General features: G+C 44.4%; 1 protein-coding gene across 1 annotated transcript in view; it reads left to right on the top strand.

Moving 5' to 3' along the window:
• The window catches only part of LOC119408825 (diacylglycerol kinase theta), a 23,797-nt gene extending 10,369 nt beyond the window's left edge, over positions 1-13,428 (top strand). Inside the window, exons 6-23 of the mRNA XM_037675675.1 lie at positions 473-626; positions 1,550-1,615; positions 3,026-3,123; positions 4,437-4,654; positions 7,158-7,290; positions 7,369-7,423; positions 7,507-7,568; positions 7,855-8,005; positions 8,113-8,151; positions 8,464-8,579; positions 9,034-9,185; positions 10,061-10,209; positions 10,289-10,467; positions 10,577-10,677; positions 10,805-10,951; positions 11,033-11,144; positions 11,214-11,366; positions 12,831-13,428. Coding sequence (XP_037531603.1) covers positions 473-626; positions 1,550-1,615; positions 3,026-3,123; positions 4,437-4,654; positions 7,158-7,290; positions 7,369-7,423; positions 7,507-7,568; positions 7,855-8,005; positions 8,113-8,151; positions 8,464-8,579; positions 9,034-9,185; positions 10,061-10,209; positions 10,289-10,467; positions 10,577-10,677; positions 10,805-10,951; positions 11,033-11,144; positions 11,214-11,366; positions 12,831-12,929 — 2,184 coding nt within the window. The 3' untranslated portion in view covers positions 12,930-13,428. The remainder of the gene's footprint in view (positions 1-472; positions 627-1,549; positions 1,616-3,025; positions 3,124-4,436; positions 4,655-7,157; positions 7,291-7,368; positions 7,424-7,506; positions 7,569-7,854; positions 8,006-8,112; positions 8,152-8,463; positions 8,580-9,033; positions 9,186-10,060; positions 10,210-10,288; positions 10,468-10,576; positions 10,678-10,804; positions 10,952-11,032; positions 11,145-11,213; positions 11,367-12,830) is intronic.
• The last annotated feature ends 243 nt before the right edge of the window (positions 13,429-13,671 follow it).

Here is a 13,671-nt window from a genome sequence, read left to right as displayed (position 1 = left end):
GGACAGTGGTTTGGACATGTCCAGAGGAGGGACAGTGGTTTGGACATATCCAGAGGAGGGGCAGTGGTTTGGACATGTCCAGAGGAGGGACAGTAGTTTGGACATGTCAAGCGCAGGGACAGTGGGTATATTGGTAGAAGGATGTTAGAGATGCAGCTTCCCGGAAAAAGACAAAGAGAAGATATATGGATGCAGTTAGAGAGGACATGGAGGTGGTTGGAGTGAGGACAGAGTGAGGTGGAGGAGGATGACTTCCTGAAGAGGGAAAAGCTGAAAGAAGAAGAAGTGCTTCTGGGTCCTCGATGAGGACTGGATCAGGAGTTCTGGATCAAGACTTCAGTTTTCTATCAGTCATTAGAGCTGAATTACCAGGATTGTTTCTCAGGAGAACCAGCGTTTTGGTTCAGCAGAGCCTGAAAAGTGCCTCCTGACAGACGGACTGACGAGCTGTTTGTTGCTGTGTCGCCTGCAGAGCCACGCCGCGTGTTATCTGAGCGTGCCGACAGAGTGCACTCTGGGACGTCTGCGCTGCATGCTGCTGCACCCAGCCTGTGTCCGCCTCCAGTCCAGAAACTTCAGCAAGATGCACTGTTATCGCATCGCCGAGAGCTGCAGCCAGGACCTGGGTACACACTCGCACACCGAGGCGCTTTGACGTCACGTTGTTTTTGTTCCTAATGGAGAGGCGGAGCCCCACATTCTGAATAAAACAGACCAACACATTTTCAGACCCACATCCTGTGACGCTTCTGAATCTGAAAACCACAAACGTTCGGCTCATTTCCTGACACCGCTGCTGCTCCTCTGAGCCGAGAAGTAAAACGTACGATCTGTTTGTCAGGGCGATGAACTCGAACGCAACTGAAGCTTCACTTTCGAAACGTAGAAAAAAATCCCTATAATTCTAACATGAATCTATATTTTTGTCTCCGCGTGTTTCCTCCCTGTGCTTTTAGACTAAATTAAAATTATTAGCAATTAAAACTGGATGTAATTTTACACTTTAGCTTCTGCAGGGAAAACTAAAAAAAAATAAAACAAAAACAGGAAGTGAGTTTGAATATTTAAATTAGAAATTAAAAAATATTTAAAATGTCCTGTTTATTAAAAATATAATGTTTTAAAAACTGAAATGACACGAGAGAATATTAAAAAGTCAAATGTATTTCAAATTAGTGATATGACGCTTATTCCCAGCTTTTCGCTGGCCCTGAACGCAGCATTATTTTTGTGAATCTTTGAGTCTTGTTGTACGCCTGAAGATCTTATTGTACACATAAATAACAAATTCAGCTGCGTTTACTGATGTTCTTCCTGTGTGCAGAAACCAGATTAATAAATAAATGAACATTTTAAATATGTGCATGCGAAAAATAAAATCTGAGTCTAAATTTATCTAGAATGGCTTTTTTTATTTAAATGTAAAGGTTTTAATTAAACCTAAAATCTCTCCATCATCTGAATATTTTTGCTGTTCAGGAAGTTTTTGCTTCCTGAAATGTTTCCAGGAATCTCCGCTACATTTTTTTCCTCTTATTTTTTCCATCAGATAACTTGGATGCTGTGGATCTGTCTCCTGCAGCAGCAAAAGAAGTTCAGCCGGCTCCAGAATCAGGTGAAACCACTCAGAATTAGAATTAGAATCAGAATGAGCTTTATTATCGTTGTACTGAAATACAGTGAGATTATATTCGTACAGTCGTCCGAAAGATGGTCCGAGTGCACGTTGCTGCTGCTGCTCCTTGAGAGCACGGCCCCTTATCCTTTTTCAGAATACTTTTAAATAGAAAAGGGGAAAAGGCCATGAAGATGAATAGTGGTATTACAAAAAGATCTCTTCACACCTTGTCCTTATCAGGACATGATTTAAGACATAAAAACTCTACCAGCAGCACATTTATAAACACATTACATATGCATTTGACGTCAAGACGGTGAGATTTGTCCAGATAGCACCATAGTCCTGATAAGATGTTGGTGTCAGCCGGTACAGTTCTGATAAGCGTTCACAGAAGTTCTCGGGTGTTGCAGTAGACATAGCTTTTCCTTAGTCTGCACATATCCCAGGAGAAATTTGATAAGTCGGCCGGTTCAAGGCCGAACGGGGTAGTCGGATTCAGATAAGCCACAATTGTTGGTTTTTTTCAGGCAGACTGTTTTTTTCATGTCAGCTTTGAGTCCTGCTGGTACTTTTGATCCAAAATGGTCAGATTTGTGGGCATTCCACTGGTCCATGCTTATGAGCCTCCTCTAAGGTCGTCCCCAACATGCTGGCGAGTCCCAGAAGCCGCAGGTGGCCTGCGATTCTCACAAATAACTTCCATCTTATGGTATAGCTTGTAAATCAGCTGATTTTGAGTATTTGAAGAACGAACCGAACCTTCACACAGACTTGGCAGTTTTGCCATGGCCGAAACTGCTGCCGTCGCCTTCTTCAGTAGCCGATAACACAGGAATCCACAAAAAGCAGAAACTCTGCTATCATGAATCCAATTATATGAACATCTTCAGCGTCCTCCTGAGACAAAACAAAAAGACACATCAGCTCCCAAACTCCCCACGGATCCATGACGTATCCTACTGCGTGGGTCTCAGCGGGGCATGAGGGCTCTCCAGGACCCTGTCGCTTTGCTGAAAATATTTTATCGATTGCGTTGAAAGTCCAGTTGACCAGATCCATGACAGTAGTTTTAGTTTTGGAAAATGTGTAAAATAGGAGCTCCAATACACAGACAGAGAGCAAAAAGGGCAGGAGGAGGACAGGAGAGGAGGAGGAGGAGGAGGAAAAAGCATCCGCCTTACACGAGAGCGAGTGAGCATCAAGATGCTGATGCTGCGTCTCTCCTTCTGATTGAACTCTAACATCTTCAGTGGGCCTGTAAGACGGTTCAAACACGTCTGTTTTGTTACTTCCTGCTGGTTTGAAGAACCCCTCTGTGTGGACTCAGTCAGGGCGCGAAGCAGATCATCGGGAACCGTCACAGAGTATAGTTTTAATGCTGTTCTTGTTTCGACCGGTTCGCAGGTAAGCAGGTTCTGAAGGTGTACGACGGCGACGACGCAGTCAAGCGCAGCTCCTTCCGACTGGTTTCCATCTCCAGAGCCCCGAGGAATGAGGAAGTGGTGAGACAAGGTTTCCTTCCTGAAAGCACAAACACTCACGTATGCTATTTTTACTGGTGTTCCCATCAGCTCCTGTGAAACCTGTGAATCCACACACGTGTCAATCTGTTTTTAAAAGAGAAGGTACAGCAGCTGAGCAGAACCACAAACTAACCACTGTAAAAAAATTAAACTCAGGATGTTTACCTCTAGAAAAACAAAGTTTTTGCTGCTCTGGGGCATACAGGTGTGTTTTGACACAACACCAAAGTGGAAAGACATCAGCAATGGCTGCTGAAAAGCAACTGTTGCTGCCCATCTATCTGGGAAGGGTCAAAGGTCATTTCCAAACTATTTGGATTCCATAATCCTGGAGAGAGAAAGATTATTCACAAGAGGAAAACATTTCAGACAGCTGACACTCTGCCCAAGAAATTCACCCTGAAGGTCAGACCATGCAGTGATCTCCATCTCGTGCACTTCAGGCCTCAGTTATCAGGTTAAAGGTCACTCTGCTCTCTAAAACAACATGGCAGCATGACACGTTTGGAAAGTTTCATTTGAAGGAACCACAAGACTTCTGGGACAGAACCAGACCAAAGGCCAGGTGTTTACCCAGAATGCACTGCAGCAAACACCTCATACCAGCTGTCAGCACGGTGGTGGAGGGCTGATGGTTTGGGCTCCTTGCAGTCCCTGAGTGGACCATAAACTCCGTAGACCAAAGGGTTCTGGAGTATCATGGCATCTGTCCAACAGCTGAAGCTGGGACCAAACTGGGTCCAACAGGACAAAGATCCCAAACACAGCAGCTGATCTACAACAGAACGGGTCAAAAACAAAATAATCGAGGTGCTGCATCGGTCCAGTCAGAGTCCAGAACCTCAACCTGAATCAAATGTGGTGGTGGGACGATCAGAGAGCTGAGCAGAAACCAGTGATGGAAAGCAGAGTGGGCCCAAACTCCTCCAGAACCACGTGAGAAACTGCTAACCATAAAATCACAGAGTGTTCTGCTGCTGAAGGAGGTTCTGGGTCAGGGCTGGAACAAGTTGATTTTTACATTCTGATTCAGTTTATTTGTAAAAACGATGAGAAGTTTATAAAGTTTTTTTTATTTATCTGAGAAAAACCAAAGCTGCTCTTATGTTTTGACCCATTGCTCTGTAGAATTAAAGAATGTTGTACTATTTTAACAGGACTACATGTATTTGGTTAAAGTTCTGTTCCAGCAGTTCTTTGTGGTGCGCTGACTGGATCTTTTATGCTGAAAGGTTTTGGGTCAGAGTGGTACCGCCGCACTACCTCATTGTAGCACCTGTGCTGTCCTGCAGGAGGCGGCGCTGAGGGCTTTCTACCTGCCCAATGAGCCCAGTAACTTTGAGCTGCAGGAGTTTTCGGTCACGCAGTGTCCCGCCAGCGATGACATCCTGAACCAGAACGCCAGCAGTCCGGATAACCGAGGGTCTCTGAGGGACGCGAGCGATGCCTGTCTGCTGAGGGCTAAACCACGAAACACTGAAACCATCAAGGTGTACACCGGCTGGCCCAGGTGAGATCACCATCAGGTGTTGATGCTTCTGACTTCTGCCGTCAGTTCATTCAATGGAAAACATCGTTAAGATAAAGTCTTATTCATTTTGTCTGCTGAGATCTGAACAAAGAAGATTCCTATTTTCGTGTAAAAAAAACAAAAAAAACAACAAATATGTTGTCTCTATGAAGTAAAACATATTTAGTAGCAAAAGCAAAGCTCTAAATTATTTTTTCCTCTTTTAACTTTTCTTGAGATTTTAAAAAGTTACCAGAAGTTGAAACAAGTTTTTACTGAACAAAAATATAAACTTTTGTTTTTGCTTCCATTTTTCCCGAGCTGAACTCCAAAGTTTAAGACTTTCTCTACGTACACAATCGGCCTTTTTCTCTCAAACATTGTTCACAAGTTTGTGTAAATCTGTGTTTGTGAGCACTTCTCCTTTGCAGAGGTGATCCATCCACCTCACAGGTGTGGCATGTCAAGATGCTGGTTAGACAGCATGATTATTGCACAGGTGAGCCTTAGGCTGACCACAATAGAAGGCCACTCTAAAATGTGAAGTTTTACTCTACTGGGGACCCAGTGGGTCAGAAAACCAGTCAGCCTCTGGTGTGACCAGCATTTCCCTCATGCAGAGCAATAAAGTTTCTTTCACATAAAGCTGATCGGGTTGTTGATTGTGGCCTGTGGAATGTTGATCCACTCTTCAATGGCTCTGAAAATGCTGGATATTATCAGGAACTGGGACACACCGTCGTATACGCCGATCCAGACCACCCCAAGCATGCTCAGTGGGTGACATGTCCGGTGAGTATGCTGACCATGCAAGAACTGGGATGTTTTCAGCTTCCAGGGATTGTCTGCAGATCCTTGCAACGTGGGGCCGTGCATTATGATGCTGCAACATGATGGTTGTAGATGAATGGCACAGCAACCTCAGTGAAAACCGGGATTCGTTCATGAAGAGAACACCTCTCCAACATGCCATACACCATCGAATGTGAGCGTTTTCCCATTCAAGTCGGTCACAGTGACAGACTGCAGTCAGGTGACGACCCAGATGAGGAGGACGAGCATGCAGATGAACTTCCCTGAGATGGTTTCGGACAGTTTTTGCAAAAATTCTTTGGTTATGCAAACCAGTTGTTGCAGCAGCTGTCCGGGTGGCTGGTTTCAGACCATCTTGGAGGTGAAGATGCTGGATATGGAGGTCCTGGACTGGTGTGGTTACACGTGGTTACATGAGACCACTGCCAAATTCTCTGTAACGTCTTTGGAGACGACTTGTGGTAGAGAAATGAACTCAAGTCATGGGCAACATCTCTGGTGGACATTCATGCAGTCAGCATGCCGACTGCACGCTCCCTCAAAACTTGCTGTTTGATAAAACTTCACATTTTGTTGTGGTCAGCCACACCTGTGCTATAATAGTGTTGTCTAATCAGCATCTTGATACGCCACACCTGCGAGGTGGACGGATTATCTCTGCAAAGGAGTAGCCACTAACACAGTTTTGCACAAATTTGTGAACAATGTTTAAGAGAAAAAAACCTTTTGCGTTCGTAGGAAAAAATCTTGAACTTTGAGTACAGCTCAGGAAAAATGGGAGCAAAAACACAAGTGTTGCGTTTATATTTTTGTTCACTATAGAAGCACCTAAATTAAACTTTAACCCAAACAATCACCACTTAAGACTGTTAATGAACTACAGGAAGTAAAAGGTTCCCAGTGAACATTCTTGGTTTAAATGATAAGTTCTCTACAGGAGCCCAGTCTTTAAAGTAGACGACGTGTCAGCCTCACGGACATAAACTGAAAGCTCTGCCTCCCATTCTACTTTTATAAACGCTAGGAACCGCAAGTAAACCTGCAGTCTGAGAGCCAAGTTCTCTGTTAAAACGTGGAACAATAAGATGTTTGTTTTAAGATGGAGCTCGGTTGTTGAAAGCTTTGCATGTACGAAGAGTTTACATCTAATTTTTGCTTAAGATGTGGAAACGTCTTTGCATGGCAGCCATGTTTGAATGTTACGATAAAACACTTTATAACTGCAGAATATTTTATAATATGAGACTGCATGAATCTCGTTAGTCGAGCTTTAATGGAAAAGTTGCCTTTTTTTTAAAACTTTCAACAGATAACAGTTTTTAAATTTTATATAAAACACTGTTTTGTTTAAAAAAAACTTGCAAGTTGTGATAAAAATAATAGAAAAACTAGTTTAAAATGTTTTATTTTTGTCAGATGTGTAGTTTTATTTTCCTTAACAACCAAGGTGTTTTTAATTGATTTTTGGACCTTACAGGTAATAAAATCTTAAACTATAAAATATTTTTTAGACATTTAACAGAAAACTTTAGAAAGTTACCTGTAAACACTCGGAGCTGCACCTCCTGCGGTTTAAACTCGACCTCGGTGCGACGGCTCCCTCTGCTGATAGGCAGGAGGACTTTCATCAACTGGCTGAAGATTTCTGCACGGCTCAGGACGTGTAAACGGGTTCTTTTCCATGTTTCAGGTCGAGTGCTGCTTTCGTCTCCGTCTCTGTCTCAGAGGCGAGCACTGCGGCGTCCGTCCTTAGCGAAGTCCTTCACCTTAGAGGACAGAAGGACGGGGACTCCTGCGGCCTGGAAAGTCCTGGAAAGGTTTTGGTAAATAAATGTTTTTCTGTTTTACCCAAACCAAAATAAATCTTGAGATATTTTGAAGAAGACGGCGATGCGTTTCAGGATGAAGACGCGTCGGACTTCAGTCTGCAGGAGGTTTACATGAGCAGCAAACAAGGTGAGCTCAGCGCTGTCTGCGGTTCCGTCTGGTCAGCGTCAGAACTGTCCCCGGTGTTTATTAAAACTGTCTCTGTCCTGCAGTCCAGAGACAAACGCTGAGCCCTCAGGAGAAGGTTCTGGACAAACTGCAGGAGATCAGAAAGGTTGGAGAACCACAGGAACTGCATCACACTTAAAAACATCTGTGCAGACCCCGTCTCAGCACGGGAAATAAAACATCTGTCAGTAAAAAACAAATCTTGTAGTCCAAAGCTGCAAACACCAAGAAAAAACAAAACTTGTTGGTTTTTTCAGTGGGATTGTGCCTTTTGACCCGGTTCTGTTGAACAGAACAGTTCATGTGCAGAACTGATAACCAGACAAATCACGTTTCAGCCTCGCTCGGATCTGTTCTACTGGATAAAAACGTTATTTTTCGTTTTTCGTCAGGTTTCTCTGCGGCAGATGAACCAAACACGGTTCTACCTGGTGGAGAACAGGAACCCGGCCGTCCAGGTGAACCTGCTGATCGGAGGACTGCCCCTCCAGAAGACCAAGGAGGACTACATCCAGCTGATCCAAACACATCTGGCTGTGAAGAGTCAGTATTTCTCTTCGGCGCCTCCTGCTGGGACAAAAGCAGGAAGACGAAGGTCGCCTCTCTGCAGGATCCGTCCTCTAACTTCCTCTCTGTGTCCGTCTCTGCAGGTCACCTGGTCGCCGTCAGCCACATGTACGGCAGTCAAGGTGAGGCTGTTGTCAAGGAAACGACCCAACTGCCTGTCTGCGATTCACCGGGAAACTTTCCTGCTTCCGAAAAATGAAACGTCAGAAAGAACCCGAGCGTTCTGGATAGTTTAACGTCTCAGATTTTTTTTTTTTTGAAAAATTATCTTGATGCGACTGAAGGAGCAGCCGAAACGTTCTATTTTGAGTGATAGCCCAACTTGTAGCTGAGGCAGAGACTTTAGGCTTTAACATGACGGTGGAGGAGAGGTGGAGATCTCTGTGACAAAACCCCCAAACAGGATCCGCTTCATTCGTCATCCCTGTGTTCAGGTGCCGTGGCGTTGCAGATTTCCTGTTTCTCTGAAGCTGAGAGGATCTTCATGCTGGCTAAAGACACGTCTGTGGAGAACAAGCCGCTGAGCTCGCTGGTGATCCCAGAGATCGAGGTAACCATCAAACACTCAGGCTGTTTCTGGCAAATGTCGAAATGTGAAAATAAAACCCCGACTTCCAGGTTGATGCTTTTATTTCTGACTTCCAGGAGAAGTTTGAGGTTCTTTCATCAGAAATCTTTGTTTTATTTCGTTCGTTCAGGCAGCACCTGTTGTCCAATTCTGTCAGAAATATTTAGTTTTACTTCCTGTTTCTTTAAGCCCCGCCCTCTCCAGAACACCCAGTGTGTTCTGATTGGTCAAAAAGTGCAAAAAGAACTTCTGACATTTTGTTAAATCAGTTTTTAGAACTAAGCATTAAGTTCTCTAGAAGTTTTAAAACCTTAAAGAGTTTACAGCTACGTCAGGATTTAATCTGCCTGTAAAAAACGTTGAGCTCTTAATTTAAAACGCATCATTTATGCTCAGATGGAGGCGCTGTCCGTCACCGATCTTTGTTGTCTTTCAGCACAACAAGCTGGGAGTGGATGTCTGTCCCCTGCTGGTGTTTGTCAACCCAAAGAGCGGTGGTCTGAAGGGCCGAGAGCTCCTCTACAGCTTCAGGAAGCTCCTGAACCCTCACCAGGTCTTCGACCTCTGTAACGGAGGACCGCTGGCTGGGTGAGCGCATCAACGCAGCTAAAACTGCCTGTCGGCTGCTTCTCAACCCTTTCTACTTCCTGTGATTCACAAACTCCCTGAAAACTAGAAAAATTGCATTTTTCTTTTGAATTTTGCGCTGAGTCGCTGAAATCTGATGAAAAAGCTGAAATAAATGACACAAATTTATCAAAACAAAAGCTAAAATAAAAAGACGGCATCTAAAAGCTAAAACTAACAAAAACAGTAAATAAAAGGTAAAAACTGAACAAAGACACTGAAACAGATTTTAAAGGGCACAATTTTTTTAAAGGATTTTAAAAGTTAATACATTTCAATTAGGAAAAAAAGGTAAAAAAAAAAAAGTTAAATAACTCAGAAAGTATAAAAGATACAAAACCCACAAGTCGGAGTTGTAATGTTCTGCCTGAGCCGAACGTTTTGATAGCTGCGTGGCTGAACGAGCTGAACATGTGCTGAAGTTACAGGCCAGAAAACGTACAGAAGAAACGATAAAAAAGGAACAGTTCAAATGCTGACTCAGCATTTGCAGAATTACAGAATAAAATGCCGCCGACCTCCATCAGTTCGTCTCGCCTGAAAACACAGAAAAGATTCAGTTTGATCAAATTCTCTGTTAAAACGTGACATTTTCTGCTGTGGAGTTTGTAAAAGCTTTAGACTCTCTGGAGCTCAGAGAGTGTTAAAAAATGTCAAAGGTCTTGTTTCAAGAGGTAGACGATAAAACTGAACTCTGCAGGTCAACAAGTCCCGACCTGGACTGGTCCTGACCAGAACTCAGCTTCTTGTGAAACTACAGGTTGAATAAACGAGAGAGTCTCTGCAGGAATGTTGGAGCCCAGATGCTCACGGTCCATCCTTCCTGTCTTGTCCAGTCTTCACACGTTCCGGGACGTTCCCAGGTTCCGGGTTCTGGTCTGTGGGGGTGACGGGACGGTCGGCTGGGTGCTGGGAGTCCTGGAGGCTGTCAGGCACAAACTGGTCTGCAGGGAACCGCCCATCGGTATCGTCCCACTGGGAACAGGTGAGACCAGCACTGCGGGGTCCGGTTCTGCGGGTTCCGTCTGGGTTCAGATTGGATCATAATGGTTCGATCTTGGCAGGCAACGACTTGGCTCGGGTCCTGCGCTGGGGGTCTGGTTACAGCAGCGACGACCCCCACCACATCCTGGTGTCGGTGGATGAAGCTGACGAGGTTCTGATGGACCGCTGGACCATCCTACTGGACGCCCGGGACATCTCACAGGAGGGACAGGACAACTGCTTCCTGGAACCGCCCAAAGTCTGCTCCGAGTTTTTTATTTATTAATTTATTAAAATCTGTTGAGTGGTTCATGAGATGACTGTAAACGTGAAAGATGAAGACTTGAAATGGTTCCTCTTCCTCTTAGATCGTCCAGATGAACAACTACTTTGGTCTCGGCATCGACGCGCAGCTCAGCCTGGACTTCCATCAGGCCCGAGAGGACGAACCGGATAAATTCACCAGCAGGTAACGCCTGAGACATCAGCTGCTGCTTCATGTTTACTCACACCTGGTGTTCTGCTGAAGCTGAGGCACGGCCCTGCTGATAGAGACCACATTTCCCATCAGCCACCATGCTTTCCACCTTCCACAGGTTCCATAACAAAGGTGTGTATGTTAAAGTGGGCCTGCAGAAGATCAGCCACACCAGGAGTCTCCACAAAGAGCTGCAGCTTCAGGTGGACAACGAGAACGTCCCGTTGCCCAACATCGAGGGTCTGATCTTCCTCAACATTCCCAGGTAGCACTCAGACACGCACACCTGTCCCAGCAGAACCTGCGGCGTGGACTTCATCACGCTCCTCTTCCTCCCTGCTTATAGCTGGGGCTCTGGCGCTGATCTGTGGGGGTCGGAGGTCGAGGGTCGATTCAGGAAACCGAGCATCAACGACGGTCTGCTGGAGGTGGTGGGTGTCACCGGAGTCGTTCACATGGTGAGTCCATTTGTTCAGACATCCTCACTGGTAAACAGCTGGTGACCCTGTGGGTCTGTGGGTCTGCAGGGTCAGGTCCAGAGTGGTCTGAGGTCGGGGATCCGGATTGCTCAGGGGAACTACATCAGACTCACCATTAGAAATCCCCTACCTGTCCAGGTGGACGGAGAACCGTGGATCCAACCACCAGGACTCATCATCATCTCCGCTGCTGGACCGAAGGTACGCTCGGTTTGTCCCTGCAGGGCTCCTGTTGTTCAGAGCTCGTCCTCCAAGGTCTTCCTGTTGGCTTTGTTCTGATTTTAGTTACCGGAGCTTCAGCACATCAGGTCAGCTGGTTTAAATTACAAAATTACATTTGTTAAATAAACGTTTCAGCTGAGTCACACCTAAACTCTCATCGACTTCCATTGGGTCTGAGTTCAGTTTTCTCTTCCAACCAGGAAGTTAAGCCTCTTTTTAACTTGTCATATCTCCTTCATTAAACCCAGTAGAGACATCAAACTGAATCTGTGGTTCCATCAGAACCTTCTGCTGCTCACGGGTCAACAAGGTATTTGATCCGATTTGTAGTTTTCACACAGATACCGTTTGTCTGAGTTTCAGTTTCAAATTTCTGTTTGATGACTAGAGGGGCAGTAAGCTCCTCCCTCTGCTCAAAGGGTGGGAATCGCCATGGCAACCGGTGACTCAGCAGTGGATCTTGTAAAATTCAGGTTCCCATTTGTTCTGTTGTTTTCATCGAGGCAGTCCCTGAGGTTTTACGTTTATAGAGTTCTGAAGTTCAGGAGGAAACACCTGAATAAACGGAAAGAGGCTCTAACCTGAACCTTCAAAATAAAGCTCTCTGATACTTTTCAAAATAAAAGTCTGCCACCGTCATAGACTAGAGTATTACAAAAGAAAGTCCCAGATTATTATTATTATCGTGCATTAGAGACATTGTTAGACCTTTCAACATTTCTTCAAATAAATTTATCTGACTCTTCAATTTAATTTATATGTTTATTCCATTCGGAGCCTGCTGTTCACCTGTGGCTCAGGTAAGGCCACGTTTTTGTGAAGAACTGCTGATTTTTTCCTCCTATGTTTCTGAGTAAACCTTCACTAGTCAAAAATTTGGACATCCCTCACAACTCCATCATGTGTTTACAGTATTTCCAGGTGTTTCAAAGTCTTTACAGATGTTTCCAGGTGCGTCCAGTATTTTCTGGGGTTGCCAGGTGTTTATTTTTTTTTAGGTGTTTATAGTTTGGCACAGTTATGTCAAGTATTCCCAGGTGTTTCCAGATGTTTTCAGGTGTTGTAGGATGCTTTCAGGTTTGTTCAGTGTTTCCAGGTCTTTGCAGATGTTTCTAGCCTTTCAGGTGTTTCCAGGTGTTTCTGCATCAGAATGTTAACGTCGGTTGTATCAGTGCAGTTTTTTATTTTTTATTTTATTTTATCCATGTCCCTCAGTGTTTTTTGGACTTCTTGCACTGGTTTATTTTTTAAAGTTTTGTCAGAGATGATTTGTTTTATAGCAGTTTTTTGTTTATCTAAGTTTATCTGAATTAAACCATGTGTTTTGTTTAGTACGGTAGTTTGTAGTTTTCCTGTTTAAGCTCTGGTGCGCTGCAGTTCGTCTGTAGATGATTTTATTGTTGACCGTTTGGTGCAGATTCTGTGATTTTTCTCCATCTGCAGGTTCGGATGCTCAGGAGGTCCAAGCAGAAGCAGAAGAAGTCTTCTACTGTCAGAGACGGGCGCTCGGAGAGTCCATCCTCCAGAGACGGGGGACACTGACCGGCTCACCTGGACACCAGGTGCTTTGCCTGTTCCCTGCTGCGTCGGGGAGATGCTCAGCTGCCGGCAGGCGTAAATTCACACATGTAGCCTTGTAGTGACGCCGCCGGACCACAGATCCACCTGAAGATTGGAGGAGGTTTTACTTTACCATTCTAATGGGAGGAGGAGGTGTTCATTTCATTCCTGGTCCTTAAACATTTAACAGAAATAACCACAGACAATGTGGTTAAATAAAAGTATGTCATTCGTCTGTTCACACCAGGATGTGGAAGCAGCTGAACCTCTGAGGATGATGGAGGTTTCAAATGTATCTGTGCAGTAAGTAGACGTAGACTCAGTTCTTTACTGTATTAATTTAAAACTAACGAGCAGCTACAGAACCGTTCTGACCCGAGAGGTGGTCCGAAACAAACCGACGAGCTCCCGAAGAGGCCGACAGGCAGTTATTAAAAAAAAAAAAAAAAAAAAAAAGCTGCAAACACACAAAGTTGATGTACATCAGAAAGTTATCGGAGAGCTTCTTCTTCCTCGCTTTTGTTAAGACTTTTATTGTGAAAATATTTGTATGCGCACAGAGGTCAAAGGTCAGGGTTTAACTGGAAAGTCTGATGGGTCTGAGCTATTTGAAGCTACTGAAAATAAAAATTGTCGTATTTTTAAATTATTCTACAAACTAAATGTTTATTTAAAGATCAAACTAAAACCTGCTCATTGAAGAAAGAAAACCTCAATAATTTTT

The sequence above is a fragment of the Nematolebias whitei genome, chromosome 4 (genome assembly GCF_014905685.2).
Source record: "Nematolebias whitei isolate Nwh7 chromosome 4, NemWhi1, whole genome shotgun sequence".
Lineage (NCBI taxonomy): Eukaryota > Metazoa > Chordata > Actinopteri > Cyprinodontiformes > Rivulidae > Nematolebias > Nematolebias whitei.
The sequence above is the reverse complement of the archived record's forward strand: the minus strand, read 5'-3'. Positions and strand labels throughout refer to the sequence as shown.